The sequence below is a fragment of the Natator depressus genome, chromosome 3 (assembly GCF_965152275.1).
Source record: "Natator depressus isolate rNatDep1 chromosome 3, rNatDep2.hap1, whole genome shotgun sequence".
Classification (NCBI taxonomy): Eukaryota; Metazoa; Chordata; order Testudines; family Cheloniidae; genus Natator; species Natator depressus.
In genome coordinates this window covers 95,144,598-95,163,448 of record NC_134236.1, presented here as the reverse complement: position 1 = coordinate 95,163,448, position 18,851 = coordinate 95,144,598, and the positions used below count along the sequence as shown (strand labels likewise).

Below are 18,851 nucleotides of genomic sequence, written 5' to 3'. Positions count from 1 at the left end.
CTTCACACACAGGGCTGCCCCTTTTAAACACTGGCCTCTTTTCCCCTTTTGCATCAGTTTGACCTCTCTCCCACCGCCTGGGCATAAAGCACTGTTCCCTTCATTTGGCCAGCCAGAAAAATCCCCCCGCCCCCTGCTTAAAGTGCAATGTGGTCATTGGTATCTTAATTTGTGCTGTAAATGTTCCCTGGGCATATAACTTCCTGCCTCTGGGTGTGCGCACTGGTGCCTTACTGTAGGGATCCAAATTCCTATCTCAAAGGCCTAAGCCCCAGAGCAACCACAAACTGGGGGGAGCTAGGTGGAGGAATGCCTATCTTCCCTTCAGGGCCCTGTCAGGTAGTCATGCTCAGAGGTTGCCTAACTCCACACAAAATGACCAGGGAGAGGAGGGGACCTCCCTTAACTTCTAGCCTAGTGCTTAGGGCAGTGGTTCAGAAAGTTTTTACTAAGATGACCCACCAGCTGTGTTTCATCTCTTTTTGTGAACCACCATTACGTACATGCATCCTTTACAACTCTAATCTTATCCTGGTGTGGAGGGGAGGTCCTGAATGGACGGCTGAGAGGGAGAAGTTGGAGAGTGAGCCTGACTAGCAGTCACCCCATAGTCCTGTCCTGTCCTGTCCTGCACGACTGGGCCTGCCTTCCAATTTCAGGCATTGAGACCTGGCATACAGGTCACAGTGACACTCAGATTTGGCTTGGCCACCTCTTCCTCATGATAGAGGGAGTGGCTGGGCTAAACCTGAGTGGTACTGTGGCCCTGTGCACCAGGTCACAATACTTAGTGTGTGGAGCTGGGCCCAGCCCCATAGTTCAGAAGCCGCTGCTTAGGGTTGCTAACTGTCTGATCACACAAACACCCCTGCCCTGCACCCTGCCCTTCCCGTTCTCTGAGGCCCCACCCTGCTCATTCCATCCCCCTTCCCTCCATTGTTCGCTCTCCCTCACCCTCACTCACTTTCACCGGGCAGGGACAGGGGGTTGGGGTGTGGGAGGAGGTGTGGCTCTGCTGCACTGCCAGAATTTTGGTACCTAAAATCTCCCAGTTTGGCTTCAGTAGCTTCTGGGAGTTAGAGCCTGATTCCTGGAAACTCCCAGTGAAACCGGGAGGGTTGACAATCCTACTGCCTCTGAAGGGTGGGTTTGCTCTCCAACTGGCTCTCCTTGCCCTGGGGCTTCCCCTCTGCACCGGGCTGGGAGACATGTATGTTTGAACAATGACGGGTTAATCCAGCAACCCTTCTAGAATTTCCCGTGAACCACTGGTAGGTCCGGGCCTGCTGTTTGGGAAACACTGGGTTAGGGTACTCACCTGGGATGTGGAGACCTGGTTCAATTCCTCTTTTTTCTTGATGAGCAGAAAGGATTTGGATAGGGTCTACTGCTTCTCAGGTGAGTGCCTTAACCACTGGGCTACAAAGCATTCTCACACTTTCTGTGGCCCATATAATATTTAATTAAAGTGGAGAAGCTTCAAGAAGAGAGACAGAGATCCACATGAGAGTGTCCCATAGTGTAGGGCAGTGTTTCTCAACTTTTTTGTGCTGGCGATCCCCTTTGAACTTAAAAAAAAAAATTGGGACTCCCCCCCCATACTAAGACTTGAAAAAATTGTGACCCCATACCTTAAATGGCATTAAGTAAATTATGAATAATACTGGCCCACTAGTGTTAATAAACTAATATTTAAAACCTATGCAAATAATTGAAGGTTAGAAAACAAATGCGTGTGCCAGACAAAGTTTATTTTTACATAGAAAGAAACTATAAATTCACTTTTTACAAATGACAAGTCTTACAGAGTCCTTCAATGAAACACTTGTGCTTCTTTTATACCAGCTAAATTTTTATGGTGGGTTGAATTAAAGACACTCAGCAGCAGGTCATTCTCCACAGATTATTTATTTAGTTGCTTTTCTTTATTGCAACCATCGATGGGAATCACAATTCACATAAATATGACGTTGTGAACAGGATTAAAACTTTCAAAGCTTCAGTTACAAATTTGAGAAACTTATGCTTCTGTGCCATCCAAAATATGCACATGTCTTTTGAAGGAAATGAACACTGAAGCATTTTATCAGATGAAAGCTCGACCAGTTATCTTGCAGGCTCCCTGTGAGTTCGACAGACTCAACTACTCTTTTGTTGAACGAATTAATTATTCACTTCCTGCCAAGTTCTTCATCGTCAGGTGGGAAGTAATCCCGGAGCTGCTTATTAAGTTTAAATATATGTTCAATCATAATGGTTTTAATTGTTTAATGTCCACACTCTTGTCATCAGCAATCAGTTTCATGTACTCACATCTCAGAGGAAATTACTTGAAGTTTTCACTCTGAAGCTGAACAGACCAGGCTCCAAATTTCTTTCCAAAGAAGCTTCTTTCCTTGTCTCTCAACACAATTATGTTTTTGTGTGGTCCTTGAAAACTCATATTCAACTCATTCACATGACTGCTAAGTAAGTTGACTGAAGAAGCCATGGTGGGTCACTGAACGATTTAGCAAAAGGAGACCCGAGATCCTGTAGGAACACACATACTTCAGCTCGCAATTCAAAAAGTCTGCTTAACGCTTTCCCCCATGAAAGCCCTCTCACTTCAGTGTGCAAGAGAAGAATTTTATGAAGTGCACCTATTTCACACATAAAACTGCAAACAGGCAAGCTGATAGAGGCCGACTTCTTATGAAATTAACAACTTTTACAGACTCGTCAAGCACCTGACACAACTCAGAAGGCATTCCTTTTGCAGTGAGTGCTTGCCGATGTAAAAAGCAATGGGTCCAAATGGCATGAGGCATAATGGTTTCTCATCTCGAAACAAGCCCGCTGTTCTTGCCAGTCATTGATTTGGCACCATCATTGCATAGAGCAATATGTTTTCCCCAGTCTATTTCAATATATTTGGTAGCTTCAACAAACAGGTTAAATAGACATTCACTAGTTGTGTGGCTAGGCAGTGGTTTACAGAAGAGCACGTTTTCCTCAATGGTAGCATCTGAATTATATTGAACGAAAGCTAAGAACTGTGCTAAGCCTGAAACGTCTGTTGATTCATCAAACTAAACATAGTTTTAACTTTTCTTTCAACTGCTCATGAATGTCACCAGCCATTTCCTTAATACGCCTCGAAACAGTATCTTTGATAAAGGAATAGCTTTAAGCTTATCTGCCTCTTCATGGCCGAGCAGGTTGGTAAGCACAGCTAATGCCAACAGGAAGTATGAGATTCTCAGCTATTGTATGTTTCTTACGTGTTTGGGTAATATGAGAAGGGACACGAGATATGAATCTTCAAGAGCATTCTTACTGTCATTACTTGTATTCCAAATCAGTGTTTGCTGTCTTTTCAAGCTGTTCAGTTTTCTCTTAAAGAACTCAAGAGGCTTGTTCTTTAATTATGGATGTTTACTTTCCAAATGCCGAATTAATTTAGAAGGTTTCATGCTTTCAGCACTTAGCACTTCACTACCCACAACACAATAAGGTTTATTTTCAATTGCTGTAAAACCGTACATTGAAGAGCTGGAATTGTATTTTCTGCACTTCATCTTCTTTACTCCTTCATTCTGTGAAGTACTTGGTTGAGCTCTCTTTAAAAATGTATCCATTGCACAAGAAGGCCTCGCTGAAAAATGTGCATACAGTACTACTTGCTAGCCACGAAGAACAACAACGCTGTCTGGACAGGAAGCAGCACGTGGTTCTGTGAAGTTATATGTTTGCTTGAAGCAGGGCCAGCCTTCAACTTGCTGGGGCCTCACAGAAGGCACATGTGAAGATCTTCGGAGATGGAGCCAGTATTGGGCGCCGAGGTGTGTTGACCCACAGGCTGGGTGGCCTCCTGAGGTGAGTCAGGGGGTGGAGGTGGTGCTTCCTCCCTAAGCCCCTGCTGCCTGAAGCCAAAATCCTGCTGCCAGGACTGAAGCCCGAGCCTGATTACCTGGGACTGAAGCCTGAGTCCCACTGTGGGGGGGGGGGGTTGAGCTGCTGCTCAAGCTTCACCTCGCCTTGCCTTGCCTCATGGGGGCTGACAGTCTGAACCCCACTGCAGGGCTGACAGCTCGAGCCCTGCTTCCCAGAGCTCACAACCTGGAGCCCGGCCATTGAGGGGATCACAGCCTGGCTAGCTGGGACTGACAGCCCCAAGCCCCACTGTGGGGGGCTCAAGCATGTAAATTAGCTTCATGGGGCCCCATGTGGCATGGGGTCATGCTGGCCATGCACTTGCAAGGCCCCTGGGGTTTGTGATCCCCCAGGCTGCAAAATACTGGGTTAGAACACTCACCTGAGAGGTGGGAGGTCTCTGTTCACATTCCTTCTCTTTATCAGTCAGAGAGGGAATTTAAACTGGGATCTTCCATGTCCAGATTGAATACCCTAACCATTAGGCTAAAGGTTATAAGGGTGTCATTACCTCTGCTCCTGGCTGGTGTAGGTGGAGTTAGGCAGGTACCTAACTTATTCTTGCAAGAAATGGCGTAGGTGCCTAAACTGTCTGACTCCAGGAGAGGAGTTCCTGGCTGTGGATTGCATGCAAACAGAGGTGCCTCCCTGCAGCCTGGACCTATGTGTCTCCATGAGAGAGGTGGGGCTTAGGATACATCCCTCTCATCAGCATCTCCCATTGTCTGGCTTACGCGGCTCCCCGCCTAGTGTCCTGCTTTTGTGGATTCCATTCTTAAGCTACATCTGCACTAGGAACTAGGGGAGTGATTCCCAGTTTGCTATCCTCATGATAGCTTGCATTGAGCTAAAAATAGTAGTACTTCAGGCACAGCAAGCAGCAGCGTAGGCTAGCCACCCCAAGGCCAACTCACCTGAGCTCTGTGGGTATGTCCTGAAGGTGGCTAGCCCATGCTACCGCTGCCCGTGTTACTGTGGCTACACTGCTCTTTTTAGCATGCTAGCCTAGATGAGAGCTAGCATGAGTATGTCTACATGAGCTGGGAACCAGATCCCTAGCTTGTAGTGTAGACGTAACCTTAGAAGCCTATCTCTGCCTGTGCATTTTATAGGGAGACTAGGCACCTAAGTCAGGTTTGTGGTGTTCCAGCAATTTTCTAAGCACTGCAATGCCTAAGTCTCTTTGTGGATCCCCATTGCTCTCCTTGAGTATATCTACACTAGACTTAGCTTAGGGAAAAGCATAAATATATCTTGGAAACAACTTTTGGGGAATTGTCTGCACTAGACTTTATCAGTGTGTTGCCTACTTTTTGTTAATTTGAGAAAAAAAGGTCCAGTGTAGACAATCCTGTACACGTAAGGAAGTCTCACTTGGTCTAACATGCTGAGGAGCAATCACAAAAGCAAGAAGATGTAAGTTAAATTAGGGTGGGTGTTACTTTAACTTATAATTTTTTTCTTCTGTAAACATGATGGGGTAGTTCATCCTTTGTATCCTCTCATGACTAGAGATAGTCCCTACATGTGAGGACTGAGAGACAGTGATGAGACTGTGTGGAGAAAGTTAAATACCTTCTGTCCCTGTTGTCCTTAATTTGTGGATAGATTCAAAGATTCCATGTCTCTAATGGTGTCCATTAACATCTTTCATGTACATTAAATTATCAAAAGAACTGTAAAAACAGAGCCAAAAAAGCATATGTTAGAATGCACTAGAAGCCATGTGTAAAACTTGTCGACAATAGCAGTGACTGGGAGAAAAATACTGATATAATTGCAGGAAGAAAACAAACCAAACTCAGTTGTAACAGGAGTCTATAAATTGGGTGATTTCTTTGTAGTCAGAATTTGGAGGCCTATAGAACAACCAAAATGCTCTACATATGAAGACGGGAAGTACAGGGTCATTGGGATCTTATGGCCAGTTTTTCTTCTTACTCTGCATTGATGAGTGGTAATGATGCATATCTAGGCCTCTGCTACTCTTTAATAGGTATTTTTACCTCTTTGCAGAAAGAATGAGTGCTGATTTGAAGGCAGTAGAGACTGGTGATATAACACTATTATGCTTTTTTCTAAACCTGGCACAAACTGTATTTTAGATAGCAAATACTGCTTGAAATTGACGGATAGGTATTGATTCTCAGCAGTCTGTGGACAAATCTGTGCAGCTGATCAATCTGTTAATGGAATATAGAAATTTATCTTTCCCATTTACCCTATTAAGCAATGCACATGATTTTATGTCCTGAACCAGTGTCTATTGAAGACAATGGGAAGACTCCCACCGACTTCAGAGAGCAGTAGATTGGGCCCTTACTGTCCAGTAGATGCAGTATGTTTTTTCTCTGTCTCTGTTGGATTAATTTTGTGGTGAGTGATCTTGTAATTGGAAACAAGAAAGCCAAACCTAGCCCTTAAGTAAGGGGATGCACCTCCCATTGACTTTAGTAGGAGCTGCACCTGCTCACATCAGGGATTAATTTGGTCTAGTGTCTGATATCAGTTTCACATTCCAGGAGGTGTGCTCATATTACACTAATGCAGACAGTCTACATAGTCTTAATGGGTTTACCAAATGTCCACTTTGATATCACTTGTTATTTTTTCCCAAATGTTAGCAACCGGAACCTTGATTTTTGGCGGGAGGGGGAGATCTGTTTTTAAAGTCTGTATAATATAAATGTTCTTTGTTTGCCATGACTGTATTTTTGATACATGAGATTAAATCAAGTATAAGGCCTATGGCACTAGTATAGTACCAAAGTCACAGATGAAATTTTCTACAGAAGAAATGGCACAGTATTTTGTGGGCTGACAGGAGAGCAGACAATTGCTAAAACATTAAGACAAGCAAGTGTAATCCACACACCTCCTGGGTGTGGTGTTCTGTCCCATCTAGTGGCACTGAGAGAGAGAGTGATTAATGAGTCTGCTTTACAGCCTTAGCTAAGAGCCAAATGGCTTTTAGCTCATGCAGTAGAGGCTCATGCACTGAGGTCCCAGGTTCGATCCCACATGCCGACAACCAGGGTCTGTCGGTTTTACACAAGCATTCTCCAGTCCAGTTCCTAAATAAGTTAACTTCTAAATTATGTAGACCATAGGTGCTGACTCTTATTTTTCCTGATGGAGGCCCCACCCCACTCCACCCCTTCCCTGAGGCTCCGCCCTCTCTCAGCCTCTTCTCACCCTGCTCTGCCCCCTCCCCCAGATTTCCCCCGCCTGCCCCTCACTCGCTGCTCTCAGCCCCCTCCCACAAGGCCCCCCCACCCACCCGCCACTGGTTCCTCTCCACCCTCCCCCAAGTGCCTCCCGTCAGCCACTGAACAGCTGATCGGCGGACAGCCCCAAGGCCCTGCTGAACACCTGTGGCTGGTGGTTGCAGAGCACTGTCTATTTTTTCCTGTGGGTGTTTGAGCCCTGGAGAACCCACAGACTCAGCACCTACGATGTAGACTGTGGAACAGGGCTGTGCTTTGTTATTTGGGTTATACAAGCCCTCCAAAAAAGTGGAAGATGCCGATTTTGGGGAAGGAGATATTCCAGTGTAAATACTGGAAAGCACACAAAAGGTAATGTTGTGAGGTATTTCTGAATTTGTGTTTGTTTTCGTGTGGGCAAGACAGGTACAATAACAAGCTGCCCATGATTTTAAGGATTTGATAGTGTTGGAATAATTCTAGGATCTGTACATTGAGTTATTATAGAGAAGTGAGGTAAAATGTAGTATAGCCTGTCCTGATTGGGATGTATAAATTAGAATACCATAATCAACCATTCAACATTAATTGCAGTTTTTAAAAGTTACTTGAAGACAGACCAGTTAAACATTTTGATACAGCTGCATTCTTGGAATTTCCTATCACTGCATTTCACTCTTTCAATCAAAACAAGTCCCAGGCAATCAGTTAATTTAAATTAATCAGTAAAGTTTGCCCATTATGGTATAATATTATATGATTAGTCATTGCTATGGGCTCTGACCCTCAATTCTGGAAACTTATCTCTATTATATGTTATAAAATCTAAGCATTATTACCTGTTATTCCAATGTTAATGGTGTCCCGGGCCTATCCAAAATACAAAAAAACTACATTCTCTCCCCAAAGGAACTTGAATTTTAAATATACACCTAAGTGAATGGAATTCATATTTAACATGAAATGTCTGTCTTGATCAATCTAAGGTGTTTATTTAGTTTCAGTAATTATTCAATGTTTATTAAATATAATCACAAATGCTTAGTAAGAACATTTTTATTGAAATTCAATAACTCTTTATGTATTTTTATATAGTTTTACATATAAACAAAACAATTGATAACTGTATTACTATATTTAAAACTGAATCCTTATTGTAGGCACTTAATATTAAGTGTGACCTTTTGCAAGGTATTTACAGTGTAGAATCCATAATAGTTAATGGCAGGAAGATCTTTTTTAAAACAAGAATATACTTTTTTTCTACGCTTAGGAATGAATAAAAAGCTATGAATTATAGAAACAATAATACACACTGAGAATAATGCTTTGTATAGGGCCAGAATTTTGTCACATATGATTCCAAATATACAGCTTAGAGATCCATGAATCTTTAACATATCTTTATAATTTATTTGTTATTTTTATTATAATTTATTTTCTTTATTGCTATTTGAGAGTTTCCCCTTCCCAATAAATAAACTATTAATTGTGTTCTTTCCAGAAATTCGTAAAGACAAGCCTGACAGACAAGAAAAACTTGAAAAACCAGCACCAAAAGGTAATTACTATTTATATATGTGTTTGTAATAGATAACATATTTATTAAAATTATAGTATATTGCAGGAGCATTCAGGAAGTTCCTAATCAGGATTAGGGCCTTATTGAACTATGCATTGTATGGCCACATATAAAGACATACCCCTTGACCCCAGTAGGTCCCAGTCTACCTATTCATCTGTCTCTAAATATAATTACATAAAAACCTACATTAAAAGAACATTAGGGTTGCATAGTCAAGCACTCAGAAGTTTAAAAATTGTCAAAATAAAAATTGCCCAGGCAGCCTTGATTTGATCTCTGTTTATATATGTATTAAAATTCAGTTTTTAATGACAAGATCCTATACTATGTTACAGGAAAGACAGTTGTCCTACTCTCAGTTCTTACGGCCATCACCACAGTGTTCCCTGGCAGCCAGAAAAGTCCTGTTCAGATTCTGCAGCCCCAGGCTGGAGCATGTTCAGTGCAAAGAAATCTTTGGAAAATGTTGCTGTCGGCCTCTAACAAACCTATCCGGAGCATGTGCAAGTGGCAATTTTCAGAGGTTTATAACTTGGCCAAATTTCTGTGAATTTTCATGGAGAGAGTAAAAAACACTTTTCTGGTACTGGGGAAATTTCTCTGCCAAATTTCAAGTCTCTCTTCTGAAGCATGTGGAGGCATTACAACTTTTCAATAAAAATGATTGTAAGAATTGTTTATTATGGGCAAAAAATATATTTTTCCATAATCTCATCTTTGAAACAACTGAACCAATTTTTCTGTAATTTTCAAAAACAAATTCAGCCCAAAACAGACACTTGGCATGGAAAATTTCAGCCCAATATTTAAAATTTGGGAAAGCCAAAAGCAACTGAAAACAGGGTCTTATAACGAAAAGTATTAGGCAAACTTACACTGTTAGCTCTGCCTATAATTAAACGTTTTATTCAAATCTTTTCTGAAACTACTAATTGCAAAGTAAAATACAGTTACTGTACTTAGAAAAATGTATTTTAAGGAAAGGAAATAATCTGAGAACAGATCCAACAAAGCACTTATTCTGACAGTAGTGCCTTAACAACACAGTGATTTAAGGAATGATGTCACAGTATTTATTAATTAGCATTAGCTTGTGTTGTCCTTCTATGGAATATACCCATGTTGTGGGGCAAACTCCCTAGGAATGGTATAACTCAAAATATCAGAGAAAGGCTGTATAGTAAGAATACTCAGAGCATACATATAGAGTTTTCCTTTACAAGACCATTCTGATTTATGAAAATAATTCAATCCAACTCTGATTTGGAGTTGTGATGAAATAATGGGTGTACAAAAACTGAAGATCTTTTTATATGACATGGACAGGAAACTCACTAAATTTCAAATGCATCAAACTCAGAAGCTGGGTAAGTGCCCTGGTAACACCTGGCTCATAGAGAGGAATTCTTTTGCAGAACACAGAGTAGTAGGATGCAACTATAGCAAATGCAGATAAACCAGATAACATCACAGGCTAAACCTGTCTTTATTTTAGGAAACAAATGTTCTTATGTTCTTACGCACTGATTAGGCCTCAACTGGAGAACTGTGTCCAGTTCTGGGTGCCACATTTCAGGAAAGATGTGGACAAATTGGAGAGAGTCCAGAGAAGAGCAACAAAAATGACTAAAGGTCTAGAAAACATGACCTATGAGGGAAGATTGAAAAAACTGGGTTCTGTTTAGTCTGGAAAAGAGACAATTGAGAGGGGACATGATAACAGTTTTAGTTTTCAAGTACATAAAAGGTTGTTACAAGGAGGAGGGAGAAAAATTGTTCTTAACCTCTGAGGATAGGACAAGAAGCAATGGGCTTAGATTGCAGCAAGGGCAGTTTACGTTGGACATTAGGAAAAACTTCCTAACTGTCAGGGTGGTTAAGCACTGGAATAAATTGCCTAGGAAGGTTGTGGAATCTCCATCATTGGAGATTTTTAAGAGCGGGTTAAATAAACACCTGTCAGGAATGGTCTAACTAATACTTAGTCCTGCCATGAGTGCAGGGGACTGAACTAGATGACCTCTTGAAGTCCCTTCCAGTCCTATGATTCTATGTTCTTACTTCTCATCCTCCCGTACCTTCTTCCTGGGACTTGATGTCCCACTCCCATCCCCTAAGGACTTTAAGGGAACCAGGGCTTTTCTCTCCCTCATCAGCCTTTTTTAGGATCCACCAGAATGGGCTGTTGCCATTTTCCCTCTGGCTCCCAAAGCAGAGAAGCAGGAGCACAGTGACCACTCCTACTCTCACTGCCAGCAGGCTCTACTTGGGTGGGATTGAAAGAACATCAATAATCCTTAACATGGAAGCTCATAACCACAATATTAGGCATTGGGTATGTTTGCTTTTTAAGTAGAAATTATGCTAAGGATTATGAGGCTACCTCAAATAAAGCCAAGTGCGAGAAGGGGGTCTTTCTTTATTCTCGCTTCCTATGATGACAGTGGAATTTTTACCCTCTTCATAAGATGATATGTTAGGACTGAGGAGAAGACATCAGCCGTAACTTGGCAACCCTCTGAATAATAACATGCTAGGAGTTGGCAACCAGCTCCACTTGAACACCTGTTGGAGGTATCCCAAGGGAAAGGAGCAAGAGGGCTTTCACTTTAATTTAAAAAGGGAGGAGAGAGAGAGGTTCTGAAGTTGTATGCACAGCTACAAAATCCAAGACTGTAAATTCATAAACTTTTGTTAAGAATACACTGCGGTTCACAAATGAATCTGTCTTCAAGCCCAAGTCTCAGTTCAAGTGGCTTTCACATTCAATGTGACTTTCGCACAAATCTAATTTTAAGCTTCATCAGAGGGCTTGTCAACACAGACACACTCAGGAATGTTAAGATGAATTAACTAAAGGTGTTGAAGTTAAAGCATGTAAATTAAAGCACATTAAACCCTTGTGTGCACCTTCTCATTCAGAAGTATAGCGGCCTTAGTTCACTATATTGTACTCTTGAAGAAAGAAGCTATAATTAACTAAGGCTGCTTTACTTCTGAATGGGAGTGTCCACACAGAGGTTTAATGTGCTTTAACTTCACAGCTTTAGTTAATTCAGCATTTCCTGGATGTCCCTGTGTAGACAAGCCCTAATTCAGTTAATTGGAGCAAACATTCTCTTCTTCATCTGTACTACACTCATCACCCTAAGTCTTACTGAGCTGAGAACTATTTTTACTTTGCTAAAATATGGAATTAATGCCTCCTTAATCTCTTTTTTCCCTTGCTCATTTTGGGCACAGAAATGTTACCCAACACTCTCTCTAACTTTTTAAGTGAGCAGACTAAATTTGACTCCCCTGCACTTTTTTTTTTTCATTTGGTGCAGATTAAATATACTATCAGATGATTAGTGTTTTGGAAAATATCAGAAATGTGCCCCTCACATCTGTTTTTTATTGTCGGTGAAGTGGGTAGCAATGCCTAGAATAGTATATAGTTAAGGAGTCTTAACACTTTCCATTATAAGCTCCTGTGCTCAATTTCTTATAAGTTTGCCACACTTTAACCATTCAGGATGAAATTTTCCATGCTTGCTCTCTGCCCCAGTCTAAATTTTCTTTTAAAGTTTCATCAAAAATGGTTAAGCAATTTCAAAAAATGAGACTAGGGACAGAGGAAATGTTGTCAGTATTATTAAAAACACATTCCAGCTGTTTTTCTCAACAGCTCCAACATCTCCATGGTTTGGGATTTGAAATTTGGCAGGATGAAAATAAAAGAAGTGCTTTTTTTTCTATTCACATGGAAATCAGCCAGATTTGCCCAAACTATGGGAAATCACAATTTGTGCCAATGCAGCAGAACTAGTTTTGCTTTTGCTTCTTAATTTTCGGAATGTATTGTGCACTGGATGAGTTAGGGATCTTGTCCTCACCTCCTCCCCCCAAAAAAGGATGTGATCATATAATTGAAGACCATATGATAATGGCACATGCACAAAGGAGTTTAGTTAAGGCTGTACAGTAAGGCTTAATGCTGGCTTTTTTTAACTTCCGAGGGTTTGACTTTGCAACCTTAATGTTAGAGCTGATCGAAAATCTTTTAAAAAACATTTGATGGAAACCAGACAGGCTGGCTGGCCAGACAGCCTGGTTTCCTCGCAACTCATCAACCTGCCTCCCTGAGCTCTGCAGCTTCTCGGCAGCCAGGCTGGTGGGGAGCTTGAGAAACAGGGCTCTCTGGGTTTCCAAGTTCCACAGCTCTGTGGCAGCCAACCTACCTCCCCAGCTAGGGAGCACATTTCTTGGCAGAAGTGTTTAGATTTGGGGATCCTAATGTACGTTTATTATAGAGATGATCCTGAATGCTGAATCAGGATTGCTGAAACATATCTGGATCAGTAATCTTCCCAAAGTTTTGTGGGACCTGCTCAGTGTTTCTGTTTTGGGCCTATATCTACTGTTCATAAGCTATTACCAAACACTACATTGAAAGGAATGTTAAAGTTGCAAAGTCAAGAATTCAGTACACAGGACAGATGGTGCTCAGGGAATGAATCAGGGTTGTGTAATGAAGGAGACTGTCTGTGGGACCTCCTTTGTGGCAGAAGTTGGAAGGTGAGCAAGTCAGGGAACAGCAAAAAGAAAAACAATGGTGTTGAATCTCACAGAGCTTAGTAAAGTCTCTCTCTCTCTCTCTCTCTCTCTCTCTCTCTCAACCCCCAGTTGAAGTTGCTGCAGTCTGGATAAATACTTAAATAATCATTGGACTAGAGGAACTGGACCCTGGCTCTCCCATGTGGGTGCCCAAACCTCCACGCTACAGAGTCAGTCTCTTTTGTTGGCCCAATGACTGTTTAAGTATTTATCAAAAGTGGACCAGATTCAACAAGAGAGATTGAGAGACACTTATACAAGACTGTCCCATAGCTAGGTGGTTAGGCCTGAGAAGTGGGAGACCCCTGTTTGAATCTTTTCTCCTTGTCAGACGTAACGAGAATCGAACCTGGATCTCACACATCTCAGCTGAGTGCTCTAACCACTGGACTAAAAGCTATGAGGGAAGCCGTAGCACCATCACCACCTCTTCCTCTGGTCTTTCTTGCAAAAAATGGCTTAGCCGTGTAAATCCAGGAGAGAGTTCCTAGTTGTGGATCCCAAGCATAGTTAGACACCTCCCTGCAGTTTGGATTTAGGTGCCTTACTCCCAGAGAGGGCAGAGTTTAGGACACAACCCTCTCATCGGCATCTGCTATTGGCTAGCATAGGCAGGAAGCTGCCTAGCTCACTGGTCTTTGTGGATCCCATTCTTAAATGACTAGCTCTCCCCATGCATTCTATATGGAGCCTGGGCACCTAATTCAAGCTTTGTGAAGTCCAGTCATTTTTCTAAGTGCTACATGTCACACAATACCTAAGTCCCTTTTTAGATCCAGGGCTATATCACAATCCCTAGGCACAAGCGGGCCAAATTAAGGTTGCACAGGCAACCTTAAACCTGGCATTTCCCAATTTTGTATACAGAAGTGCTGTATATAAATCCAGATGTGTCTCCCAGTAGCATAACTGCATTGCTATGCAAAGACTCAATCTTGATTTTAGCACCTGCCCAGCCCTGGTCAGACTGAGACTGAGAGCTTTGTTAAGTGGATGATTTAAGCACGCTAGAAGAGAAGGATACTCACATTATTCTAGTCTGACTCCTGCTAGTGGTGAAAAAATGTGGCACCTACCCATCCAGGCCTCCAGGTCTGTAGAAATTGTGGTATTGTATGTAATATGGCTTTGAGGCCTCCCTTCTAAAGTTGAACATGAGAGATTCCATAAAAAGCAATGAGTTTATTTTAATTTGTTTAATTTATGAAAATGTGACATTTAAATATATTAGATCAAAAGGCCTCAGTGGAGTCAGGTGGCCTGACTGCTGCAGACCTTCATTGTGATTGAGGAGTCAAAAATGCCTCATCACCACAGCCCTGGAATGTGATCACTTTAATTTTGGCAACACCTGCCCTTCCCAGATAAATTTGTTGCCTGAAGTCATAGCTCTGACCGTCTCCATATGAGGTAATGCTAAACTCTACAAGCTGAGATTACCATATTCTGAGGCTACTGTGATACCAGCACGGAGGATAAGACTCTCAGACTAATTAGAACACTCCTTCAGCTTACTGTAAAAAAAAAAAAACAACAAATTATGCTTATGCCAGCCTTCCACAATGCTTATCCACATTCCAGGCTACGTGCCCAGCTTCATCAAACTACTTTTAATCCCTCACAAAGGAGCCAATTTGTCTGCACTCCCCCCATTTACCTTGCGGCCTACAGAAGCATACATATTTTTCATTTATGCTAAGGTCACTTTATACCACACTGGTAATGCAAAAGGATTTTAAAATGGGCATAAATTACATTCATAACTACTTTAAGGCCCCTTTATGCAGCCTACCATGAGGGTGTACATGGGCCTTAGTGTAAATGAGAAACAGGCCCTCTCTGCATAATTTGTGTCTTTGTACTCAGCATGTCTCTTTCAAGGTTCATTTTGGTCTCTGATGCCAAAACATGAAATAGGGAGATGCCATAGGGAAGTGGAGTGAAAGGGGCCTTTGTGAAGGATGATTTGTCTCCTATATACATGTATGACACCTTAAGTAGTCTTAATAGGTCATGTGCAGCCATTTCATTGATGGCTAAAAAAGCACATGAATGGTCATCACCCTGTCTACATAGTTCAGCTATTCTTTCTAGCATTTACAAGGAGTGTCATCAAATGAAAAAAGCTCATGCATCACAGAGGATGAACAACCAGTAGGAAAGCTGTCAGTAGCAGAATTGTGCTGACTTTCTCTCAAAAGCTGGCAGCACAGCTCTATGAAAAGTTGTGCACCTTAATTGAATTTGCTGCTTTTTTCACATGCAACCATCATGCAAGAACATGTAGTCCTGTTACTGCTTCAACATCCTTATTCCTGCCAAAAGGGGTAACGACAGGGGACACCACCTTACTTTTTCTTGTTACACGACTGGGCATCCTAAAACACACACTGAATCCCCAAAGCCTGTGAGAGTACATTACTTATGTGGTTTTCAAAGCCACGTAAGGGATTTGGACACCCCGGCCCAGATCCATCAAGACACTTCAGCACTTCAACCCCAGACATAGGCATCTTAGTCCCAGTTTTGGATCCACTGCGTTCCACAGAACTCTTGCCAAACCCACTAGGCACCTAAACTCACTTGGCACCTAAGTTTTTAGGATAAAAGTTTCCTAGACACCTATGTTTCTGCCTCTAGGCGTGTGCCCTGCTGCCTCCCTCTATGTGTCTGGATGTATATCTCCTCACTAAGCCTCAGAGTGATTCCCCCTCTGAAGAAAGATGGACATTAGTCTGCCTAAATCACATACGGGGCCCAGTCTGGTAGCTGTGCTCAGAGGTTGCCTACTGGATTGGGTCCCATTCAAAATCTGGCTGGAGGAGGAGGTGCCAGTGCCCACCTTTAAAAACTTTTAACATAGTGAGTAGATGCTTGCTTGGGATGTGATAGATGTGGGTTCAATTCCCACATCTCAGAAGAGTGCTCTAACTAGTGAACTATTGGATAGTCTGATGTGGGGAATCCCTCCATCTCCCTTGTGAAAGCTTTTTCCCTAACCACTGGACTACAGAGTCGTTCTTTTGCTTATTCTCTCTCTCTCTCTCTGGCCGAAATGACTGTTTCACTATGGATAAATACTTAAATAGTTATTGGGCCATAGAGAGAGTGAGAATGACTCAGGGGTTAGGCATCCACCTGGGAGATGGAAGATCCAGGATCCAGTCTCCCTGCTCCAACCACTTTTATTATTTATCCACATCCACAGTGGAGCAGCTTCAGCATAAGAGATTGGGGACAGTCTGCTGTGGGGCCTCCTTGTAGCTCAGTGGTTAGAGAACTCTCCTTAGGATTTAAACAGGGGTCTCCCACCTCTGGCAAACAGAGGAATTGAACCTCGAGCTTCCACTTCCCAAGCAAGTGCTCTAGTCATTGGGCTAAAAGTTATAAGGTGGATGGCAGCAGCTGCATCACCACCACCTCTCCTCATTCCTGCAAGAGGCTCCTAAGCTGCCTGAGTCCAGGAGGTTTCTGTTCACTAAGCAGAAATAGACACTTCCCTGCAGCCCAAATTTAGGGGCTGTCTCCCACAGAGGAATAGGATTTAGGACACACCCCTCTTGACAGCTGCTCCCATTGGTTAGCTTAGGTGGCTCCCCATCTAGTGTGTGGGCTTTTGTGGATTCATTCTAAGGCACTTATCTTTCCTCATTCATTGTGTAGGGAGCTTAGGTGCCTAACTTTGCTTTGTGGATCATGATATTGTTCCTGTGATTTTTCTGGGCACCTAAAAGTTGGATCCCATCCTCAGTTCCCGTTCATTATAGTGTAAATTGGGTATCCAAAACCTTTAGGTGGCTTTGAAAAGTCCTCTACTTCTTCCCATTACACTAGTGAGTAGTAATAAAAATTGTTTGCTTGTTATTGACATTTCATTTGCTAACATTTTCACATGTGAGGAAATGATGAAATTAGGGAACATTTGCAACAAACATTTGGTTTAACGAAATACGCACTGAGTCATGATTTTAGGAAGAAATATTTAAACAAGAAAATCATGTCATTTGTGCTGCTTCTTAGCACCTCTGATAAAGTAAAATTTGCTAAAAAAATAATTGTGAGTAGAGCAGGGCAGGAACGTTGCTGTATATGCATGCAAAAGTGACAAGTCATCCACTTGGCATGACTCTATTTTAGTTTTTGCCAGAAAATTGAGGTGAGGAGAGAAAATGTCTCTTCCTTTTTCCATGAAATGCCACCAACTTAGTCCTTCATGGGGGTTTTGTGGTGGTGGGCATTTTTACATGCAGTTCTTTATGAGCTGGGATACTGTGATATCCAAACTCTTGATATCCAAACTCTTGTGGGTCAGCAGCTGGCTATCTACAGGCATCAAGTCTCTCTGCTAAAGGCAGTATGTGCAGCTAACTGTGTTTTAAACAGCTATTCTTCTGATGTTATGTTCTTATTACAGACGTGTACCCTTGCTAATCCGTCTTTTTGGTTGAAGTAACATCCAAAAATAAAGAACAGCTTGGAAGGCAATGTGTGAGCCATTTTCTGTTAAGAATAGAAAGTGCTGCTGTCAAAATAGTTTCCCACATTGGGATCCGAGAGCAGCATGCTTATGCAATGGAGCAAAACCAAATCCTGCAAATGAGATTAAGCTGAATAGTCAGTTACGGTGCAGATACACGATCCAACAATTTTCACAAGCATAAACAGGCTCATTTGTTAGAAAAAAAGATCCATATTTCTGTTGTACATGTAAGCAAATAGGAAAATTTAAGAAAGATTGCTGTTATATATGAGAAGCTAGCATCTGTGATTCAGAGCTGAAATCCATTAGCGTATCTTGCAAATACTTTCCCTTTATCATTTTGAAGGAATAGTTAGATTTGTGGAGTATGTAACAGAGATGACTATGTTGCTATTTTGTATTTCTAGTAATTCACAAAGAGAAACCTGAAAAACAAGAAAAGATTGAACGGAAAGAACAGCCAAAAGGTAGGTGTCCAGAGCTTGAGATTGGCATTCATTCTGGCTCCTCTTTGGTCCAAAATAGCCTCATCTGTTGATGTTCAGGGCAAAGGCCATTTGTTTTCGTGGAGGGAGGAAGTATAATGAAGGATGACTGTATGGAGAGTGGAGATTTTAAAGGACTTTTGGATATATCAACGATCTGTATGGTTTTATTGAACATAAAGGCTGAGATCGTCTTCTTCTTATCATATGTGCAACATTTCTCAGGTGGCACGTGACCAGAACTCATCACTGAATTTGATCCACTGGTTGGATCATTAGCTTCCCCAGCCCAGGCCGGGTACTTATGGCGAGTGCAGTATGAATGCTGATGGATTGATGGATGCTTTATGTTGTTTTTTAAACTTATAGAATATAGCAGTAGGGATATACTACCAACCACCTGACCAGGATGGTGATAGTGACTGTGAAATGCTCAGGGAGATTAGAGAGGCTATGAAATTAAAAACTCAATAATAATGGGGGATTTCAACTATCCCCATATTGGTTGGGTACATGTGACCTCAGGACGGGATGGAGAGATAAAGTTTCTTGACACCTTAAATGAATGCTTCTTAGAGCAG

General features: G+C 42.0%; 1 protein-coding gene across 25 annotated transcripts in view; it reads left to right on the top strand.

The window, feature by feature from the left end:
* Positions 1-18,851, top strand: part of TRDN (triadin) — a 303,373-nt gene that overhangs the window by 77,105 nt on the left and 207,417 nt on the right. For all 25 annotated transcript variants that reach the window (XM_074948360.1, XM_074948348.1, XM_074948350.1 and 22 more), the window contains exons 6-7: positions 8,626-8,682; positions 18,193-18,252. In XM_074948360.1, the coding sequence (XP_074804461.1) occupies positions 8,626-8,682; positions 18,193-18,252 (117 nt within the window). The remainder of the gene's footprint in view (positions 1-8,625; positions 8,683-18,192; positions 18,253-18,851) is intronic.